Source organism: Zea mays, chromosome 6 (assembly GCF_902167145.1).
Source record: "Zea mays cultivar B73 chromosome 6, Zm-B73-REFERENCE-NAM-5.0, whole genome shotgun sequence".
NCBI lineage: Eukaryota > Viridiplantae > Streptophyta > Magnoliopsida > Poales > Poaceae > Zea > Zea mays.
In genome coordinates this window covers 130456097-130475544 of record NC_050101.1, presented here as the reverse complement: position 1 = coordinate 130475544, position 19448 = coordinate 130456097, and the positions used below count along the sequence as shown (strand labels likewise).

The 19448-nt window shown below is 44.6% G+C and overlaps 2 protein-coding genes across 3 annotated transcripts in view; one reads left to right on the top strand and one right to left on the bottom strand.

Annotated features, from left to right (window-relative positions):
- LOC103631385 (sister chromatid cohesion protein PDS5 homolog A) overlaps positions 1–8416 on the top strand; it is a 28831-nt gene extending 20415 nt beyond the window's left edge. The window contains exons 28-33 of one of the 2 annotated variants that reach the window (XR_002262818.2): positions 6381–6467; positions 6550–6587; positions 6850–6920; positions 7004–7161; positions 7273–7775; positions 7873–8416. Coding sequence is in view for 1 of the 2 variants with exons in the window: in XM_020539482.2 (XP_020395071.1) it covers positions 6381–6467; positions 6550–6587; positions 6861–6920; positions 7004–7161; positions 7273–7775; positions 7873–7908 (882 nt within the window). In the remaining variant the exon portion in view is untranslated. The remainder of the gene's footprint in view (positions 1–6380; positions 6468–6549; positions 6588–6849; positions 6921–7003; positions 7162–7272; positions 7776–7872) is intronic. The other variant, XM_020539482.2, reaches the window with a different exon arrangement.
- A 9267-nt stretch (positions 8417–17683) lies between these two features.
- LOC103631384 (early nodulin-like protein 1) lies at positions 17684–18669 on the bottom strand. Its single transcript, XM_008652306.2, has 2 exons — positions 18307–18669; positions 17684–18177 (listed from the first exon to the last, which is right to left on the bottom strand). The coding sequence occupies exons 1-2, from the start codon at positions 18509–18511 to the stop codon at positions 17684–17686; spliced, it is 699 nt and encodes a 232-aa protein (XP_008650528.1). The 5' UTR covers positions 18512–18669.
- Between the last annotated feature and the right edge of the window lie 779 nt (positions 18670–19448).

The following is a 19448-nucleotide window of genomic DNA, read 5'->3' as shown; positions in this document are numbered from 1 at the left end:
GTCAAGAGGCGCTGGAGGAATATAGTAGCATTTTCAGCAATTCTCTATCCCAGGTGCAGATCCAAGCCCTTGCCTCTCTCTTCGGTTGGTCTCTACCAGAAGAGACGTTGCTTGTGGAGGCTACTCTTTGAGGAAGGTTCTCTTCCTTGGGTTGCGGGTTTGTTGGTCGTCTTAAGCTAGTGTTTTATGGATCCGTCAAAAATTCTCATATTGAATGTTAGGGGGCTTAATGCCTCGGCTCGCCAGGATGCTGTAAGGGCTGAGGTCGTCTCATCTGGAGTGGATGTGGTTTGTTTACAGGAAACTAAAATGCAGGATATTTCTCGTTTTTTGGTTATCCGGATGCTTGGACCAGATTTTGCCAACTTTGTCTTTCGCCCTTCGATTGGTGCTAGTGGTGGCATTTTGGTTGCTTGGAAAGATCATATAAACTGGGCTGGTGTTTCTAGAGTGGATGATCATTCATTGTCAATTCTTTTTCATCCTGTTGATGATGTGGAGTGGTGGGCGGGTGGCTGACTTGTGTGTATGGTCCCCAGCTCAACCAGGACAAAATTGCCTTCCTTCAAGAATTGAGAGATATTCGTGCTTCCTGTTCTGGCCCTTGGTTGGTCCTTGGGGATTTTAATTTAATTTATAAAGATGAGGATAAGAATAACTCCAATCTGGATAGGCCAATGATGCATAGTTTTCGGAGATGGATTGATGACTTGGCTCTTAAGGAGTTGCCTTTGGTTGGGCGCAAGTACACCTGGTCGAATGGACAGCATAATCCAACTCTTGTCAAACTGGACCGTGTTTTCTGCTCTTTGGATTGGGATGATCAGTTTCCTTGGGCCCTGCTGCAAAGTTCGGCCTCATTCGATTCAGACCATTGCCCGCTTCTTCTGGGGCTTAAGGATATTGTGCATGGAAAGCCACGGTTTCATTTTGAAGCTTTTTGGACAAAATTAGATGGTTTTCTGGTAGCTGTTGAGGAAGCATGGGCTGCTGTCCCTGCTAGTCACTGTCCGTTGCTCACTCTCTCCAAGAAGCTCAAGGCCAAGGTTAAAGCTCTTCAAGGTTGGGGCGAGAAAAAGGTTGGTCATATTAGATCACAGCTTGGTCTTGCCAAGGAGCTGCTCCACCAGCTCGACATAGCTCAGGAAAGTAGAAGTCTTTCTCATGAAGAATTTTGGTTGCGTAATAATCTTAATCTAAAACAGCACAATCTTGCTTTTGCGTCTCTTTGGCGCTCTTTGGTCCGGATGCGATCTCGGATTTGTTGGCTGAAGGATGGGGATGCGAATAGTGCTTTATTTCACTCTCATGCGAGGTATCGCAAAGCTAAGAGCTTCATCCCTAGAATTGTCTCAGAGGATGGAAAGGTTTTCACTGCCCAGGAGGAGAAGGCGGACTTGTTCACGGATTTCTATATGAATCTGCTTGGTTCTGCAATTAATAGAGGGGCTGCGGTTGATTTGGAACAGCTTGGAGTTCCCACATTTGATCTAGAAGCTCTTGACAGCCCTTTCTCGGCGGATGAGGTCTGGAATACAATTATTAGTCTTCCTCTGGATAAGGCGCCAGGTCCAGACGGGTTCACAGGTCGTTTTTACAAGGTCTGCTGGTCCATAATCAAGATTGATGTCATGGCTGCAATTTCCTGTGTATGGGCCAGAAAGTTTGCCAACATGAATTGCCTGAACTCTGCTTTCATCACCCTCATTCCAAAATTGGAAGGGGCCGACAAGGTCAAAGATTTTAGACCTATCAGTCTCATTCATAGTTTTGCAAAGCTGGTGTCTAAACTTATGGCTAATAGGTTGGCTTGTAAGTTGCAGCATATTGTCTCGCCTAATCAATCTGCTTTCATCAAGAAAAGGTTTATTCAAGATAATTTTATGCTGGTACAACACACTGCCCGTTTTTTGCAGCAACAAAAACAGCCCCGTGTCATGGTCAAACTGGACATTTCTAAGGCTTTTGATAGTGTTTCCTGGGCATTTTGAATTGAAGTCCTCATCAAGCTGGGTTTTGGGCAGATCTGGTGCAACGTCGTTTGCGGCTTGTTATCCTCTTCCTCGACTCAAATTTTGCTTAACGGCCCGGGAGAAGTCATTTATCATCGGCGGGGTTTGCGTCAGGGGGACCCATTGTCTCCTATGCTCTTCGTCTTGGTTATGGATGTCCTTAATATTATGGTGCAGCGTGCCTCTGCGTAGGGGTCCTCCAGCCCCTTTCTTCGAGATTCCTTCACCACCGGATCTCTTTATATGCGGATGATGTGGTTGTTTTCCTTCGGCCGGATGTGGTTGATATTGAGGTATTTAAGGGGATTTTACATCTTTTTGGTGAAGCCTCGGGTCTGAAGACCAACATTCAGAAGAGTAATGTTTTCCCAATTCATTGTGATGAGGAAGTTCTGGCTTCAGTGCAGGCATCTTTACCTTGCCAGTTGTCTAATTTCCCATGCAAATATCTTGGGCTTCCGTTATCCTTAAAACGTCTATCTAGGCCTCAATTGCAATCTATCATTGATCGTATTGCAGTCATGCTCCCTGGTTGGAAGGCGGTGCTTATGACCAAGGCTGGTCGGGCTGTTTATATTCAGTCGGTTATGACTTCCAGATTTGTGTATTTGGCTATGGCCCTGGATCTCCCTGCTTGGGAAATCAAGGCAATTGACAGATTAAGGAGAGCTTTCCTTTGGAAAGGCAGGAAAGAAATCAAGGGAGGGCACTGTTCTTTGGCTTGGAGTAAAGTCACTCGTCCTAAAGAATTGGGTGGTCTTGGTCTTTTTGATTTAAAACTGTTTGGTTGGGCCCTTAGAGTCAGGTGGCTTTGGTTGCAGAAATCAGATCCAGGGAGGCCGTGGGCTGTTTTTCCGCTTCATTTCACAAAGGAAGTGGTGTGCCTTTTCAATTCTGCTGTGTATACTGAGATTGGAAATGGATTAAACACGCTTTTTTGGACTGATAAATGGCTGCATGGGCACTTCATCCAAGAGATTGCCCCGGCTGTGTTTGCCTCTATTCCTAGAAAGGTTACCAAAAGTAGATTGGTGAAGGATGCCTTGACTAATTTGAGTTGGGTTCAAGATGTTCAGGGAGCTCTTTCCTATGCTTTATGGGTGCAGTTTTTGGATTTGGCTGAGATTTTGGAAGGAACCTTGCTGCAGCCCAATGTGCAAGATCGTCATGTTTGGAGGTTTTCTACTTCTGGGGATTATTCTTCAAAATCCGCTTACAGTGCTATGTTCCATGGCTCGGTGTTTTTCAAGCAGGCTGATCGAATTTGGAAGACTTGGGCCCCTAGCAAAGCAAATGTCGGTTTTTTCTATGGCTTGTGGCTCACAACAAATGTTGGACAGCAGATAGATTGGCTAGACGAGGATTGACTCAGTCGCTTCTTTGCCCGCTCTGTGATCAACATGAAGAGACTATCAACCATCTGCTGGTGGGCTGCTCCTTCGCGCGACATTTCTGGTTTGAGTTGCTAAGGCCTTTTGGTTTGCAGGACTTCCTTCCAGGACAGGATATAGATGATTTTGATCACTGGTGGTGCTTCAATAGTGCTCGGTTGGGTGGACTGAGTAAAAAGGGCTTTGACTCCTTGGTTGCTTTAGGCGCTTGGATGTTGTGGAAGCATAGAAATGGTGTTGTCTTCAATGGCTCCCATCCAAATTTGGTGGTGACCGTTCGGCTGGCCAGGGAGGAAGCTTTCTTGTGGTCTTTGGCTGGGGCTAAGGGATTTTCTTACCTCCTAGCTCAAAGTCGGGTGGTTTAGTTTAGGGTTTTCTCTGTTTTAGTGTTGGGGTGTTTGTCAGCTGACAAACGCTCTGCCCCTGCCCCTGCTCCAGTTGTTCTTTCTGGCTAGGTGGGTTCGGTGTGTGTGTGTGTGTTTTTTGGGTGTTGTTCTGTCTGTTTCGGGGTATTTTTCCCCTTTTCTTCTTAATATATTGATGCGCAGCTCTCCTGCGTGTTCGAGAAAAAACAGTTTACTTTTTCTTTGGAGATTTTCTATGCTGGTGAATACAACTGAGTATTTGTAAATGTAATGACTTTTTTCTGTTCTGCCTTGGATGTTATTAAATTAGTAGGTTAGGTACTACTGTTGTTGCTTAAAAACTTTAGTGTCACAGAATATTAGTTAATACTTTGTGTTTCAAATCATGATTATTGTAATGACCTGTGGCATCTAAAGCTATTGCAATTGCAAACATCTGGTTCCTTTATTGTTTGCTGTGTAGTGTCTTTCTTATTTATTGCCTATGTAACACTTTTGCACGTTTCAATCTCTCAGTTAAAATGTTATCTCCACATAAATTTTAAAACGGGACTTTTTAGATAAATAGTTTGATATTTTGAAGTTTACAAATAAATACTTCGATTAAGTATGTTTAAGAAAATATTTCCATTAAGTAGCACAGTGTGTTCTTGATCATTTTAAATTTTAAATCTGAAAATGATATACAAATACCATATATGTAGCTGGGTGTTTGGGGAGCAGGCTTAGCTTCTCGTACTTCTCTTTGCTTAATTTTTCTCGAAAAACGCAGGAGAGCTGCACATCATTATATTAAGAAGAAAGGGAAATTAAGGTCCAAGAGGACCAGTACAAAAAACCATCCTATGGTGGCCAGCAACAAGCATAAATAAAACTATCCATAGGACTAAGGTACAAAAAGACGACCAAGGAAAAAATTAAGTCGGGCCTGCTGCGCCTAGAGCAGCAGCAAGCCCAAGGCTTCCGAGGTGTTTGGCACCAGCCAGCACCCATAAGGATAGCTCGTCGACGAAGCTTCTATGCACCTTGCTAATGGTTGGTAAATCTCCATCGAAAATAACTCTGTTTCTATGCAACCAAAGGCACCATGTTCCCAAAATAATGGCACTGTTGACTCCCTTTCTCTTGCTTTTGTGCACCTGAATGGTCATAAGACCCCACCAATCAGCAAAATTAGTATCCTCTGGTCCTGGAGTTAAGTGGCCCATACCAAAGGGGGAGAGGATGCTATGCCAAAACTGCCTGGCGAAGACACAACCAGTCAACAGATGCTGAACTGTTTCTTGCTCTTGTTCACAGAAAGGGCATGCTTCCGGATGGGGAAGACCTCTTTTTTGCAACCTGTCAGCTATCCAACACTTATTCTGCATGGCTAACCATAAAAAGGTCTTACACTTAGGAGGAGCCCAAGATTTCCAAAGTCTTTTCCAAGGTTCGAAAGTGATGGAGCCCAAAAACAGAACCTTGTAGCAGGACCTAGAAGAGAAAAGGCCCGACGACTCGAATCTCCACACATGATGATCCTCCTGAAGAGTGAGCACGATCTCACCCAGGGTGTCCCAAAGCGTAAGATATTGCTGTATCCCTACAAGGGAGAGGGTTGACTTGATGTCCCTGACCCACAACATGCCCTCTAAGGCTTGATGCACTGTCCTGGTAGAGGCAACCTTTTTATCCACCTTTGAGATCACTTCAGGTGCCAGCTCAGCGATAGAGCACTCATTTATCCATCTGTCCCTCCAAAAAAGGGTGTTTTTGCCATTACCCACATTAGTGTACATCGAACTGGCCACTAGTTTCCTTGTGACTGAACAGGGAGATCCAATCCACTCCAAGGCCTATTCGGGTCAGTCTTGATGAGCCAAAGCCATTTAGCTTGCAGCGCCCAATTCTTATATATCAGATTTGGGATACCAAGTCCACCAAGGTCCAGCGGTCTGGTGACTTTATCCCACGCCACAAGGCAATGCCCCCCTTTCACATCTTTTCTACCCTTCACAAGAAACCTCGCCGAATTTTGTCAATAGCACTGATAACCCACTTGGGAACATTCATGGCGATGAAAAGATATACGGGGATTGCAGAGAGCACGAACTGGACCAAGGCTGCCCTGCCAGCAAGGTTTAGTAGTGGAGCCTTCCAACCGGGCAGCCGGTTAGCTATCTACGCAGCTCTCTGGTGTTTGAGAAAAACACACACCGTATATAATGTCTGTGTAAAGAAGTGTTTACTTAGGTACCATTACCTGCCCTCGCTTGATGATTGTGCACAGGATTTTGCAAGTACAAAATGACAATTAGCTGCTGCTATTTAAGCCACATGGAAATAGCCAATACCATTATAGCATCTGTGCTTTAGCAGTGTGTATTAATGCTGTAGGTTACCTTTCCAAAAAGTGAAAAATACTGAAGCACCGGTATAACTTTAGTATTGTCTACTGTTTATACCACTGGACTGAGTGTTTGGTGCTCACAGTAGCAACTTCATTTACACACAGTATCAACTCAATGACATTTCAACATGTGGAAGTTGTAGAGATGACAATTTCAGTCCAAATCGTTAAAAATTTATAGACACTGGATGGACTTATACGGTTTTACTTCCCTGCATAGGTGCTATACGATGACGGAGATGTTGAAGTGCTTAACTTGGCTAAAGAGAAGTGGATACTGATTGAAAGTAATGACTCATCAGTGAAGGTGGGAGTATTTTTAATGCTTTCTTTGTCTTTTTAATGTAGAAGATACTGATGACTCATTTTTTGTTTACTCAATATTGCAGAAGCAAAAGAAGGATCATCTTGGGACAAACCCAGGAAGGTGAGCTGGTATTTTGTTTAATTTAGAATCTACTCTAATAAACTGCTGTGCCACTGTTGGAGAAGCTAAGAAACAGGCATATGCAAAGCATTGGATTAACATAAATAACTAAACATATACTACCTCCATTTTTCTTTATTTGATGCCGGATAGTACAAATATACGCTAACAAACGTCAAATTAAAAAAACGGAGGGGGTTGTTAGTATTAAAGTCCTCTGTATATATAGTAGCATGTGGTGTCATTTATAAACTACACTCAGTCACCTTGCAGAGCACTGGAGATAACTAGCAGCAGCAAGTCTCCTCCTAGCCAAACGAAGTCAAAAAAGAGGTAAGCTGGTATGAATTTGAAATGTTGTAATGGTTCAGTTTCGTAATCATGGTGCAATTCATCTGCCAACTCCATCTTTATAGGTCCTTACCTTCGAAGAAGAAAGGGCAACCAACGAACAAGCGGAGAAAGACTGCAGGAAGAAACAATTCTGTTGAAGAAGGTAGTGGAGCTGGTGGTAATGATTCAGATTCATCCAGTTCTCTTGCTCGCTCAGATGTTGACAAAGATGTAAACTCTGGTATGATTGCTTAACGAGTTATCATTGATTGTATGAGCCTGTTGTTTTTACAATATGCATGCCCTCTTCAAGTCTTCATACTTGAGCCTAATGTGGTCTTTTATACCACAGATGGCCACATGGAGGAAGTAGTAGTTAGCTCCGCTGAGAAAGAGAATGCCAGGAAAGATTCTAAAGATGTGAAAATAAAAGAGAAGTCAGCGAAGGACTTCAAAGGCTTGGAAACGAAAGAGAAGGCAAGGAAGGACTCCAAAGGCTTGGAAACGAAAAAGAAGGTAGGGAACGAAATGAAAGAGAAGGCAGGGAAGGACTCCAAAGACATGGAAATGAAAGAGAAGATCGGGAAGGAGTCCAAAGATGTAGAAATGAAAGAGAAAGCAGCGAAAAAATCCAAAGATGCGGAAGTGAAAGAGAAGCCAGGGAAGGACTCAAAAGATGTAAAAATGAAAGAGAAGGTAGGGAAAGAGTCCAAAGACGCCCACGTGAAAGAGAAAGCAGGGAAGGACTCAAAAGATTTAGAAATGCAAGGGAAGGCAGGAAAGGAGTCCAAGGTTGTGGAAAAGCTGGATGACCATACTTTGAGCAACAAGGAGGAATCAGACAGCGAAACTCTCGTGAGTGCATTCTGTGTTCCGAACCTAACCTCAGTTTTGATACTTCTCATCTTCCGATTTAAGATTCTCACCAATTTGCTTCATGTTGAATGTGCAGAGCGTCTGGAAAAAACGTACAGCGAAAGCAACATAGTCTTGCTTTCTCAGCTGACCTTTCATATTAGGATGCAGATTTCACAGGCAGGCAGTCGTTCGCGAATGTGGATATTTCATTGATTGACACCTTGCAATTGACAGTTGTAATGTAGAAAATGTTTGTTTCGATAGCAACACGTTAGTATAGAAGTGGAATAGGATTTGTTTGTAATGTTATTAGATGTGGGCACCTGTTGCCCATTAAGTTATGGCATGGCATCCCCCGGTTGTCTTGTAATTTTTAGAGGGGGGTCAGAGGTTTTGTAACATACTATCTATTAGATCTTTTGCAGGACATAGTGCTTTGTTGTTGAACTCTTGTAGAAATGTTGTAGGCAATAAACAGTGATACATGTAAAACTAGCTGCGGGCATCCAAATTTTGGCCCCGGTTCGATTGCCCCAGTACTTTGGATCTAGAATCTGACGCTGGAGATTTAGTATTTGGACTCGATGTAATTTCTGTTTGTAGTTGACATAATTACTGCACTGGTTTTGTACTGTCAATCTTGTCTGTTGTTTAGAGTTTAGCAGAACAATCTACGAGACATGATAGTAAAGGTGTGATGCAGGAGTTGCAGCTTGCCTGCTATGCAAGTGAAGTGTCGCTTCGCTTTAGAGCGTCAACAGGCTAAATTCCGGAGACTTGTATTGGTTGGTACGAAAATGGGTGTAGTGTTAAACACAAGCCCACATGTGAACTGGGTTGATGTGTGATGTTCATCATATAATGCATTGCCGCAAAACATTCAAGTGGGCAGCAAGATCCACAAGCTGGACAGTACATGCGTGAAGTCAGTTAGAACCTTGGTGATCTCACTTTGGCTCGCTTCGTGGGGATTTTGCCGTTTTCTGATGATTTTTGTTTTCACGAGTATCCCATGAACGTTTGCGGGGATATTTTTCCCATCCTGAATGTTTATTTCACATCCTTGTTATCTACGGCGATAAATCTTGATAAGTGATAAGGATCTATGTTTCTAAGACGTACGTTTCTTTATACACATTATCAGATATAAGAAATTATCATGTGTATATAAAAATAAACATATTTGTACGATGAATAATCTCTAGACAAGGTAATTATTTATTTTTATTATTAACTATTAAAAAAATATCGTTACATAAAAGTTTAACGACTCCCCGTAGGTAATGAGGATGAAGAATGTTTCTACGTCCCTATTTCCTATCGGGGGAGAATTTTGTCCGATTATATCACAGTGGGGAAGAAACTTTCCTATTTTCTAATGAAAGAATTCCTCATGAATAATCGAGAAGGATCGAGGTCCCATTGCAATCTCTAGTGTAGGCTCTCATCACAAGCACCGAGCCATGCTTCAGAAGAAAAGGATACATCTTCGTCTCTCCCACTCGCTCCCCTGCACCGCTGCCTTCACGGAGATGCCTAGGTTCTGGGCGGAGTTCGCATCTGTGCTGATCGGGCCGACGCGGCGGAGACGTGAAGCCATTAGCGGTGTGGTGGGGAGTGGACGGGACGAGATGGATCCTCGTTTTTTGAGTTATGATATAAAATACGTATTATTAAACTAATTATAAAACATATTTTCATAATAGATATAGTTAGATATATAGTTAAATATAGTTAGATATATACTATTTATTACAAATCTAATTAAAATTAAGCTACTTTGATTTGCACAAATTTTATAGCTGAGAGTATATGTTTACTCTTTTTGGCCATTGTAGGGGTAATGTCAACTTGTCAAGATGATTCAGAAGCTCATGAAATATGTGTAGGGGTATCCACTTGTTTTTGTCAGTCACAACATATGTTTACATGCTAGTTACAAAACAAACTATACATATGAAAACTAAATATTAAGACAAATTTATTAAGCTGAATTAGTATATGATTCATCCATATGACGTTGCAGTAAATATTTACTAATTATGGATTAATTAGGCTTAATAGATTTGTCTTGTCGTTTAACCTTCATCTATATAATTAGTTTTATAATATACTACCTCCGTTCTTGAATATTTGTCGCTCGCTAATTCATTTTTAACTAAAACGCGAGAAATAAAAAAGAACAGAGGGAGTACTATATTTAATATTTTTATTATTTATAATTTTCATTCAAATATTTGAAATGGCATGGACTAGAAGCCCGCTTGTTTCTGAAAGATATATGACCTTAACCATTATTCTAAAATCGATTTTGGTGCTTGACGACCATCACAAATCTTATGGACGAACTAGTTTGCCTAGTTGTTTATTTCTCAGGTGCATAAGTTCATCTATATTGATTGTCCGGAATACCATAGATTATTCCGAACAGGAAAAACTTTTTGGAAAATTCACCTGTGCGTGGACCGTTCGGGCCCTACCGACGGACCGTCGACGACACCAAGGTGTGCCTCAGACAGGAACTATGCAAAACTCTGATTTACACTACGAACTGTCTGAAGCAGAAGAGAGCACCGTTCGGGACCAAGCTCGGACCGTCCGGCCTCAAGCGTGGACTGTCCGCTTGTTGAAAAACCAGAAAACACCAAAGGTGACTGAAAGTCGCCTAGAGAGGGGGGGTGGATAGGTGGAATCTGAAATTTACAAACTTAAGCACACACTACAAACCGGGGTTATCGTTAGAATTAAATTTGAGTCCGAAAGAGAGGGAAAATAAATCAACAAAGAAATAAGGCGAATGAACACGGTGATTTGTTTTACCGAGGTTCGGTTCTTGCAAACCTACTCCCTGTTGAGGTGGTCACAAAAACCGGGTCTCTTTCAACCCTTTCCCTCTCTCAAACGGTCACTTAGACCGAGTGAGCCTTTCTCTTCAATCAAATGGGACACTAAGTCCACTACAAGGACCACCACAACTTGGTGTCTCTTGTTTTGATTACAAGTGAGTTGGAAACAAGAATAGAGGAAGAAGAAAAGCGATCCAAGCGCAAGAGCTCAAATGAACACAAAAGTCTCTCTCTCTAGTCACTAATTTGTTTGGAGTGATTCCGGACTTGGGAGAGGATTTGATCTCTTTGTTTGTGTCTTGGAATGAAGTCTAGAGCTCTTGTATGAGGTTTGATGGCTGAAAACTTGGATACATTGAAGTGTGGTGGTTGGGGCTATAATAGCCCCGACCACCAAAATGGCCGTTGGTGAAGGCTGCTGTCGTATGGCGCACCGGACAGTCCGGTGCGCCACCGAACACTGTCCAGTGCGCCAGCCATGTCACCCGACCGTTAGGGTTCGGCCGTTGGAGCTTCTGACATGTGGGCCACCGGACAGTCCGGTGGTGCACAGACAGTCACTGTTCACAGTCCGGTGCGCCTTCTGACGGCTGCTCTGACTTCTGCGCGCGCAGGCACGCACTGTAGCGTTTCATTGTTCCTTTGCAGACGACCGTTGGCGCTGTTTAGCCGTTACTCCGCTGGCACGCCAGACAGTCCGGTGCTACACCGGATAGTCCGGTGAATTATAGCGGAGTGGCTCCCAGAATTCCCGAAGGTGACAAGTTGGAGTTGATCCACCCTGGTGCACTGGACACTGTCCGGTGGTGCACATTTTCATCTTAGCATGTAAAATCTTTAGCCTTAGCAGTCAATATTTCATTCTCAATTTTAAGGCTAGAGAGAGATGCATTCAATTTGTCAATCTTAGCAATCAAATTAGCGTTATCATTTCTAAGGTTGACAAGAGAATCATCACTAACATTTAATTTCTCAACCTTAGCAATTAATTTGGCATTTTCATTTCTAAGACTAGAAATAGTGTAATGACAAGTGCTAAGCTCACTAGTCAATTTTTCATTTTTCTCTACCTCCTGAGCATAAGCATTTTTAACCTTAACATGCCTTTTGTTTTCCTTAATAAGGAAGTCCTCTTGGCTATCCAAGAGTTTATCCTTCTCATGAATAGCACTAATCAATTCATTCAATTTCTCTTTTTGTTGCATGTTAAGATTGACAAAAAGAGTAAGCAAGTTATCCTCATCATCACTAGAATTATCCTCATCACTAGAAGTTGCATACTTAGTGGAGGATCTTGATTTTACCTTCTTCTTCTTGCCGTCCTTTGCCATGAGGCACTTGTGGCCGACGTTGGGGAAGAGAAGGCCCTTGTTGACGGCGATGTTGGCGGCGTCCTCGTCGGAGGAGGAGTCGGTGGAGCTCTCGTCAGAGTCCCACACGCCGCATACATGGGCATCGCCACCCTTCTTCTTGTAATACTTCTTATTTTCTCTTCTCTTTCCCTTCTTGTCGTCGCCCCTGTCACTATCACTAGATAACGGACATTTATCAATAAAATGACCGGGTTTACCATATTTGTAGCACACCTTCTTGGAACGGGGCTTGTAATCTCTCCCCTTCCTTTGCTTGAGGATTTGGCGAAAGCTTTTGATGATTAAAGTCATCTCCTCGTTGTCGAGCTTGGAGGCGTCGATGGGAAGCCTACTTGGTGTAGACTCCTCCTTCTTCTCCTCCGTCGCTTTGAAGGCGACGGGTTGCACCTCGGGTGTGGAGGTGGCGCCTTGCTCGATGATTTTCTTTGAGCCTTTGATCATTAATTCAAAGCTCACAAACTTTGCTATTACTTTCTCGGGAGACATTAGTTTATATTTAGGATCACCACGAGTTAATTGAACTTGCGTAGGGTTAAGAAATACAAGTGATCTTAGAATAACCTTGACCATCTCATGGTCATCCCGTTTGGTGCTCCCGAGGTTGCACACTTGGTTCACCAAGGTTTTGAGCCGGTTGTACATGGCTTGTGGCTCCTCTCCTTGGTGAAGCATGAAGCGACCGAGCTCCCCCTCGATCGTTTCCCGCTTGGTGATCTTGGTCACCTCATCTCCCTCGTGCGCGGTCTTGAGCATGTCCCAAATCTCCTTTGCACTCTTCATCCCTTGCACCTTATTATACTTCTCTCGACTTAGAGAGGCGAGGAGTATAGTAGTGGCTTGGGAGTTGAAGTGTTGGATTTGTTTGACCTCCTCCGAATCATAATTCTTGTCCCCTTTCTTTGGTACCTGCGCTCCATACTCAACAATATCCCATATGCTTTTGTGGAGTGAGGTTAGATGATGCCTCATTTTATCACTCCACATAGAATAATCTTCACCTTCAAACATAGGTGGTTTGCCTAATGGGACGGAAAGTAATGGAGTGTGTTTTGAAATATGAGGGTAGCGAATGGGCATCTTACTATACTTCTTGCGCTCATGGCATTTAGAAGTGGCGGATGCCGATTCCGAGCCAGAGGTGGAGGGTGACGAAGAGTCGGTCTCGTAGTAGACCACTTTTTTCATCTTCTTCTTCTTGTCACCCTTTCGTTGGGACTTGATGGAGGAAGAGGATTCCTCCTTGTGCTTGTGGGCGGACTCCCTCGAGTGTGTTCTCCCCGAGCTTGCGGACTTGTAGCCGCCGGTCCCGATCTCCTTCATGGCGGATGCTCCCGACATCACTTCGAGCGGTTAGGCTCTAATGAAGTACCAGGCTTTGATACCAATTGAAAGTCGGCTAGAGGGGGGTGGATAGGCGGAATCTAAAATTTACAAACTTAAGCACACACTACAAGCCGGGATTATCGTTAGAATTAAATTTGAGTCCAAAAGAGAGGGAAAAAACCAACAAAGAAATAAGGCGAATGAACACGGTGATTTGTTTTACCGAGGTTCGGTTCTTACAAACCTACTCCCCGCTGAGGTGGTCACAAAGACCGGGTCTCTTTGAACCCTTTCCCTCTCTCAAACGGTCACTTAGACCGAGTGAGCCTTTCTCTTCAATCAAATAGGACACTAAGTCCACTACAAGGACCACCACAACTTGGTGTCTCTTGTTTTGATTACAAGTGAGTTGGAAACAAGAATAGAGGAAGAAGAAAAGCGATCCAAGCGCAAGAGCTCAAATGAACACAAAAGTCTCTCTCTCTAGTCACTAATTTGTTTGGAGTGATTCCAGACTTGGGAGAGGATTTGATCTCTTTGTTTGTGTCTTGGAATGAAGTCTAGAGCTCTTGTATGAGGTTTGATGGCTGAAAACTTGGATACATTAAGGCCTTGTTCGGTTATTGATATTACATGTGTATTGGAGTGTATTGGGTGGGATTGGGATGTATTTTGACTTGTTATGGATTTAAACCGGCTCAATCCCACCCAATACATGTGGATTATCACCAAAACGAACAAGCCCTAAAGTGTGGTGGTTGGGGGGTATTTATAGCCCCAACCACCAAAATGGCCGTTGGTGAAGGCTGCTGTCGTATGGCGCAACGGACAGTCCGGTGCGCCACCGAACACTGTCTGGTGCGCCAGCCACGTCACCCGACCGTTAGGGTTCGACCGTTGGAGCTTCTGACATGTGGGCCATCGGACAGTTCGGTGGTGCACCGGACAGTCACTGTTCACAGTCTGGTGCACCTTCTGACGACTGCTCTGACTTCTGCGCGCGCAGGCGCACACTGTAGCGTTTCACTATTCCTTTGCAGACGACCGTTGGCGTTGTTTAGCCGTTACTCCGCTGGCACACTGGACAGTCCGGTGAATTATAGCGGAGTGGCTCCCAGAATTCCCGAAGGTGGCAAGTTAGAGTTGATCCACCCTGGTGCACCGGACATTGTCCTGTGGCACACCGGACAGTCCGGTGCGCCAGACCAGGGCAACCTTCGGTTGCTTTGCTCCTTTCTCTTTGAACCCTTTCTTTTAACTTTGTATTGATTTATTGTGAACCTTTGGCACCTGTAGAACTTATAATCTAGAGCAAACTAGTTAGTCCCAATATTTGTGTTGGACAATTCAACCACCAAAATCATTTAGGAAAAGGTGTGAGCCTATTTCCCTTTCAGTGACGGGTTCGATAAAATGCATTTTTAGAGTCCTCGCGGACCGTCCGTGGTGCACGGCCGGACTATCCCGACTGCTTGATCTGACATCTGACAACACATTTAATGCAATTGTAGACGTTGATATAGCCGTTACTGCTGACCGTTGTGATTTCAGTCGTTGATGTGCAGGGGTAGACCATCCGGACTATGGGCGCGGGCCGTCCGTGGTTGGCAGAAAGGAGGCAACGGCTAGGAAGTGGTTGGTGGCTGTAAATACAACCTCAACCACCTCCATTTTAAGAACTCAAGCATTCCACTCACCCACATTCAATACAAGAGCAAGAACTTCATCCCAAGGCACATTCAAAGCCAAATATCTTCTAATGCCATAATTGTGACTAGTGATCATTAAGGATTAGTCACTTATAAAGCTAGCAAGAGACACCTAAGTGTGTGGTGGTCCTTGCGGGTCTTAGTGGTCCTTGAGGTTAAGAATAAGCACTCAATCGGTCTAAGTGATCATTTGAGAGAGGGAAAGGGTTAAAAAAGACCCGGCCTCCGTGGCCTCCTCAATGGGGAGTAAGTTCTTCAGAACCGAACCTCGGGAAACAAATCGTTGTGTTCATTTGTGTTGACATTATCCTACAATTTGATTCTTTCTCTCCCCTTTCTCTAAGTTCTCTTGTTCACAATCTTTTGAGTTAGCTCCCAAAGTCATCCACATTGATTGAGCAACTCATAGCAAGAAGAACTCTCTTCCGCACTCCGATTTCGTTATCACTTATTTCTAATCCTAACCCCGGGTGAAGTTCGTGTTGAAACTTTATAATTTTTAGGTTTCGCCTATTCACCCCCCTCTAGGCGACTTTCTATTTCCCCTTACAAAACTTTAGTCCCTGTTACCTCGGATGTTTGGATGCTAGTTAAAAGAATTAAATATAGTCCAATTGTAAAACTAATTACATAGATGATGACTAAACTATAAGATGAATCTATTAAACCTAGTTAGATTATGAGTTGATCATGCGATGCTACACTAAGCATTTTCCAATCATGCTCTAATTAGGCTTAATAAATTTGTCTCGTTGTTTAGTCTCCCGCTATATAATTAGTTTTATAACTAAACTATGTTTAATACTCGCAATAGCTATTTAAGCATCCAATATGATATGTACTAAACTTTAGACTCTGAACCAAGCACATAGTGCGGAGAACCAAACTAGTAGTGGTGTGTGGAGTGGGGGAGGGGGGCATGGCTCGCCAGCATGGCGTTTATGTAATATGGATTGGGCCGACTAGAGATATCTAAACAGGCTGCCCGGCCCGCCTAAACCCGTTAAAGCACGACCTATTTAAGCACGGTACGATTAGGCCCGAATAGTTATCCGTGCTGGGCTGAGCTGTTCGACGGGCTCAACTCTTTGAAACGAGCCCGACATGGGATGTGCCCAACTGTGCCGGCTCGGTCCGTTAAGCCCGGCCCGAAAATGTTCACTGTGCCGGCCTAAGCCCGCCAGCGCATAAACTAAATTTAAAATTAGATCACCATAAAAAATTGAACACATTTACAAATAACAATTGAAGGATATAACTTAGTACAATAACATATATTACAAATAATACACATGTAATAAATAAATGAAAGACCCTTAAATAAAGGATAGATATATTTTTGCAACATCTGTCTTACTAAACGGGTCGAGTTCTACCACGTTTAGGAACAGGCCGAGTTCTAGCCCGTTTAGGAACGGGTTGTGCCCAAGCTATCCCGACAGGCCGAAAACTCCAAACAACCTGACATGTCGTTCGTGCCGGGTTGGGCCTAGGTCCACATAGTGATGGGCCGTGCTGGGCTCGGATAGGGCCCAAACAGTGGGCATCGTGCCAAGCTCATGGGCTCCGGGCTTGATGGCAATATGTAGGGCCGACCGTCTGAGATGAGGGGAAAGGGTATTGGGAAATTTTAGGGCTAGTTTGGGAGTCCAAATACCGGATGGAATTGGAGGGGATAAAACTCCTTCCTTATTCAAAATTGTATAAGGGTTAGTTTGGAAACCACATTTTTCCAAAAGATTTTCATTTTCCTAAAGGAAATTAGTTCATTTTCCTATGAAAAAATAGAAATCTCATGGGAAAATATAGTTCCCAAACTAGCCATAAGGAGAGGATTTTAGCCCTCCAATCTCCTACAATTTTGTGGCTTCCAAACTAGTCCTTATTGCTTTATCTTTTTTTAGGAATTGAGGAGAAGTTTTGAGGTATTGATTTTTTAAGAAACAAGATCTGCTAGAGTATGTTATACGTGTCTCGGATTCTATTTATAATCTCTAGTTATAGATAATTAAGGGCTAGTTTAGATACTCTAGTATTGAACTCAATACACATGTATTGAGATGGATTATGGTGTAACTTAAACTAATTTACACCTTAGGGCTTGTTCGGTTATTGATATTACATGTGTATTGGAGTGTATTGGGTGAGATTGAGATGTATTTTGACTTGTTATGGATTTAAACCGGCTCAATACCACCCAATACATGTGGATTATCACCAAAACGAACAAGCCCTTAATCCACCTCAACACATGTGGATTGGAGTCAATACTAAAATACTTAACCAAAACCTAAATGAGATTTTAACACCCAGCCACGATCGAACGATTCTCTAGCTAGTGCCTACATGTAAAAACAACTAATAAGCAATGTCTTATGTGTAACGTGCAAGTGCGGCTCGTGGTTTGTTAGATTATGATTCAACCATGTAACACATTTAATATTTAAACACTTCTATCACCAACTTATATAGATTTATAGAAAATCACCTAACAAACCACGATTATGTCTATAGTTAGATCATAATTTAACGGATCAAAATGCTTGTTTACATGTTTGCATATAAAGTCTAATTATATATATATATATATATATATATATATATATATTAGTTGTTGCCATGCGTGCGCGATATGCATACACGAACCATGCATCTCAGGCGGGCAAGAACATCAGCAACGCAGCCAGAGCAATCCCAAGGACGCGATGCCCACGAAGCGACGGGGGCGATGACGCGTCGTGCATAGACCCAGCGGCGCTGGTCTTATTCCCATCGGCGCCTGCCGCCACGTGCGGCGGCGGCCTCGACCCGGCATCGGACCCTGGCGTGGAAGAACGAGCGCCGGGAGGCTCGAACGTCCCGCCTTCGTCGTCCTCACCACCTGGCGACATCGCGGCGGGCGCCCTGGCCGGGGCGGCGGGATTGTTGCCGCCGTCCTGCTGCTGCGGCACCATGGCGCGCAAGGTCATCCGCTGCCCCGCGTCGCAGTGTCCCGGCGCGCCGCTGATGAAGTAGCAGTAGCCGCTGTGGTTGAGGTGGAACCTGGTGTCCCCGCCCTCGAACCGCAGCGTTGGCTTGTCGGCGGCGCAGAGCTGGTAGTCGCCGCGGGTGACCACCAGCACCGAGTCGTTCTTCTCGTACTTGAAATCTGCAGCGGCGGATCGGATGGATGGATCACGCGTGCATCAACGCGCATGCCAGATACCAAATTAATGTAGCGAATTCTCGATCGATATGCATGCATGGTATGGTTAAATTAGTGCATGCATGCACTCACGGAGGAAGTCCCCGACGTGGAAGCGGTTCCTGGCGGCCCAGTGGTTGTAGCTCTCCTCGTTGGGCGCCGTTGGCTTCCTCCACCCCCTCGGCTCGCCGCCGACCACGAACACCTGCGCATGCCACGACGCCGAAGAGGAACCCACGAAGAAAGTGGCGGCGCCGAGGAGGGAGAAAACCACAGCCCGGAACGCGGCGCCGGCCATGGCCCTGGTCGCGCGCTGGCACCAAACGCCGCCACTAGCTGCGGACTCTCGATCGAGCTCGATTCGTTAATGCTCGGCACAATGCGACAACTTCGTCACTCGACCGCGCTCCGTGATCCAACTGCACGATTCGTCTCTTGCGATCGGATCAGCGTCCCTTTCCCTTCTTCCGAGCTCTCTCTCTCTCTCTCTCTGCGGGCGAGTTTATGTAGGCAGTAGGCTCAAGACTGAGGGAGAGTTGCGGCGGTAAAACGGAGCGCGAGCGGGCTGCGCGCCGCGCGAGCGCAAGAGGACGGGTGGTTCCGTGGCCGTTGAATCGTTGAGCTGATGGGCGGTTCGGAGGTTTCGACGGTGTGTGATCTGATGGGATGCGCGTTATAGCGCGACTTGGTCGTACATATGCGGTCTGCTCCTCCAGGCCTCCAAGCTCCATGGGAGTGGGGTGCACGTGGCAACCGGCCACCAATTTTTCTCTCTCAATCCCGGCATGAGTCTCGAGAGAATAGCACCGCGTGCATGTACCTATGCAACATCTTTCCATGCTAGGAATCTAAAAGAACATCAAATAGATGTTATTTGAATGAACAACATAAAATACACTACGCGACGGTTCAATTTTAACAACCCTTATTTATTAGAGCATCTCCAACAACGTGACCTATAAAAATACTCTATAATTTAAAAATAAGTATATTTTATAGAATTTAGGTATATATGTCCAAACAATGCGGGCTGTGCGTTTAGCCCGCAGCCCGGCACGTTTTTGGCCCGGCCCACGCACGGCACGGCCCGGTTAAAATCGTGCCCGGGCCGACACGGCCCGATCCGCGTGCCGGGCTTGGGCGCCATATGCGGTCCACGTGCTTTGGCCCGGCCCGGCACGGAAAATAGGTCGGCTCGTTATCAGCCCGCGCCCCATCCCAGGAAACCTAACTAA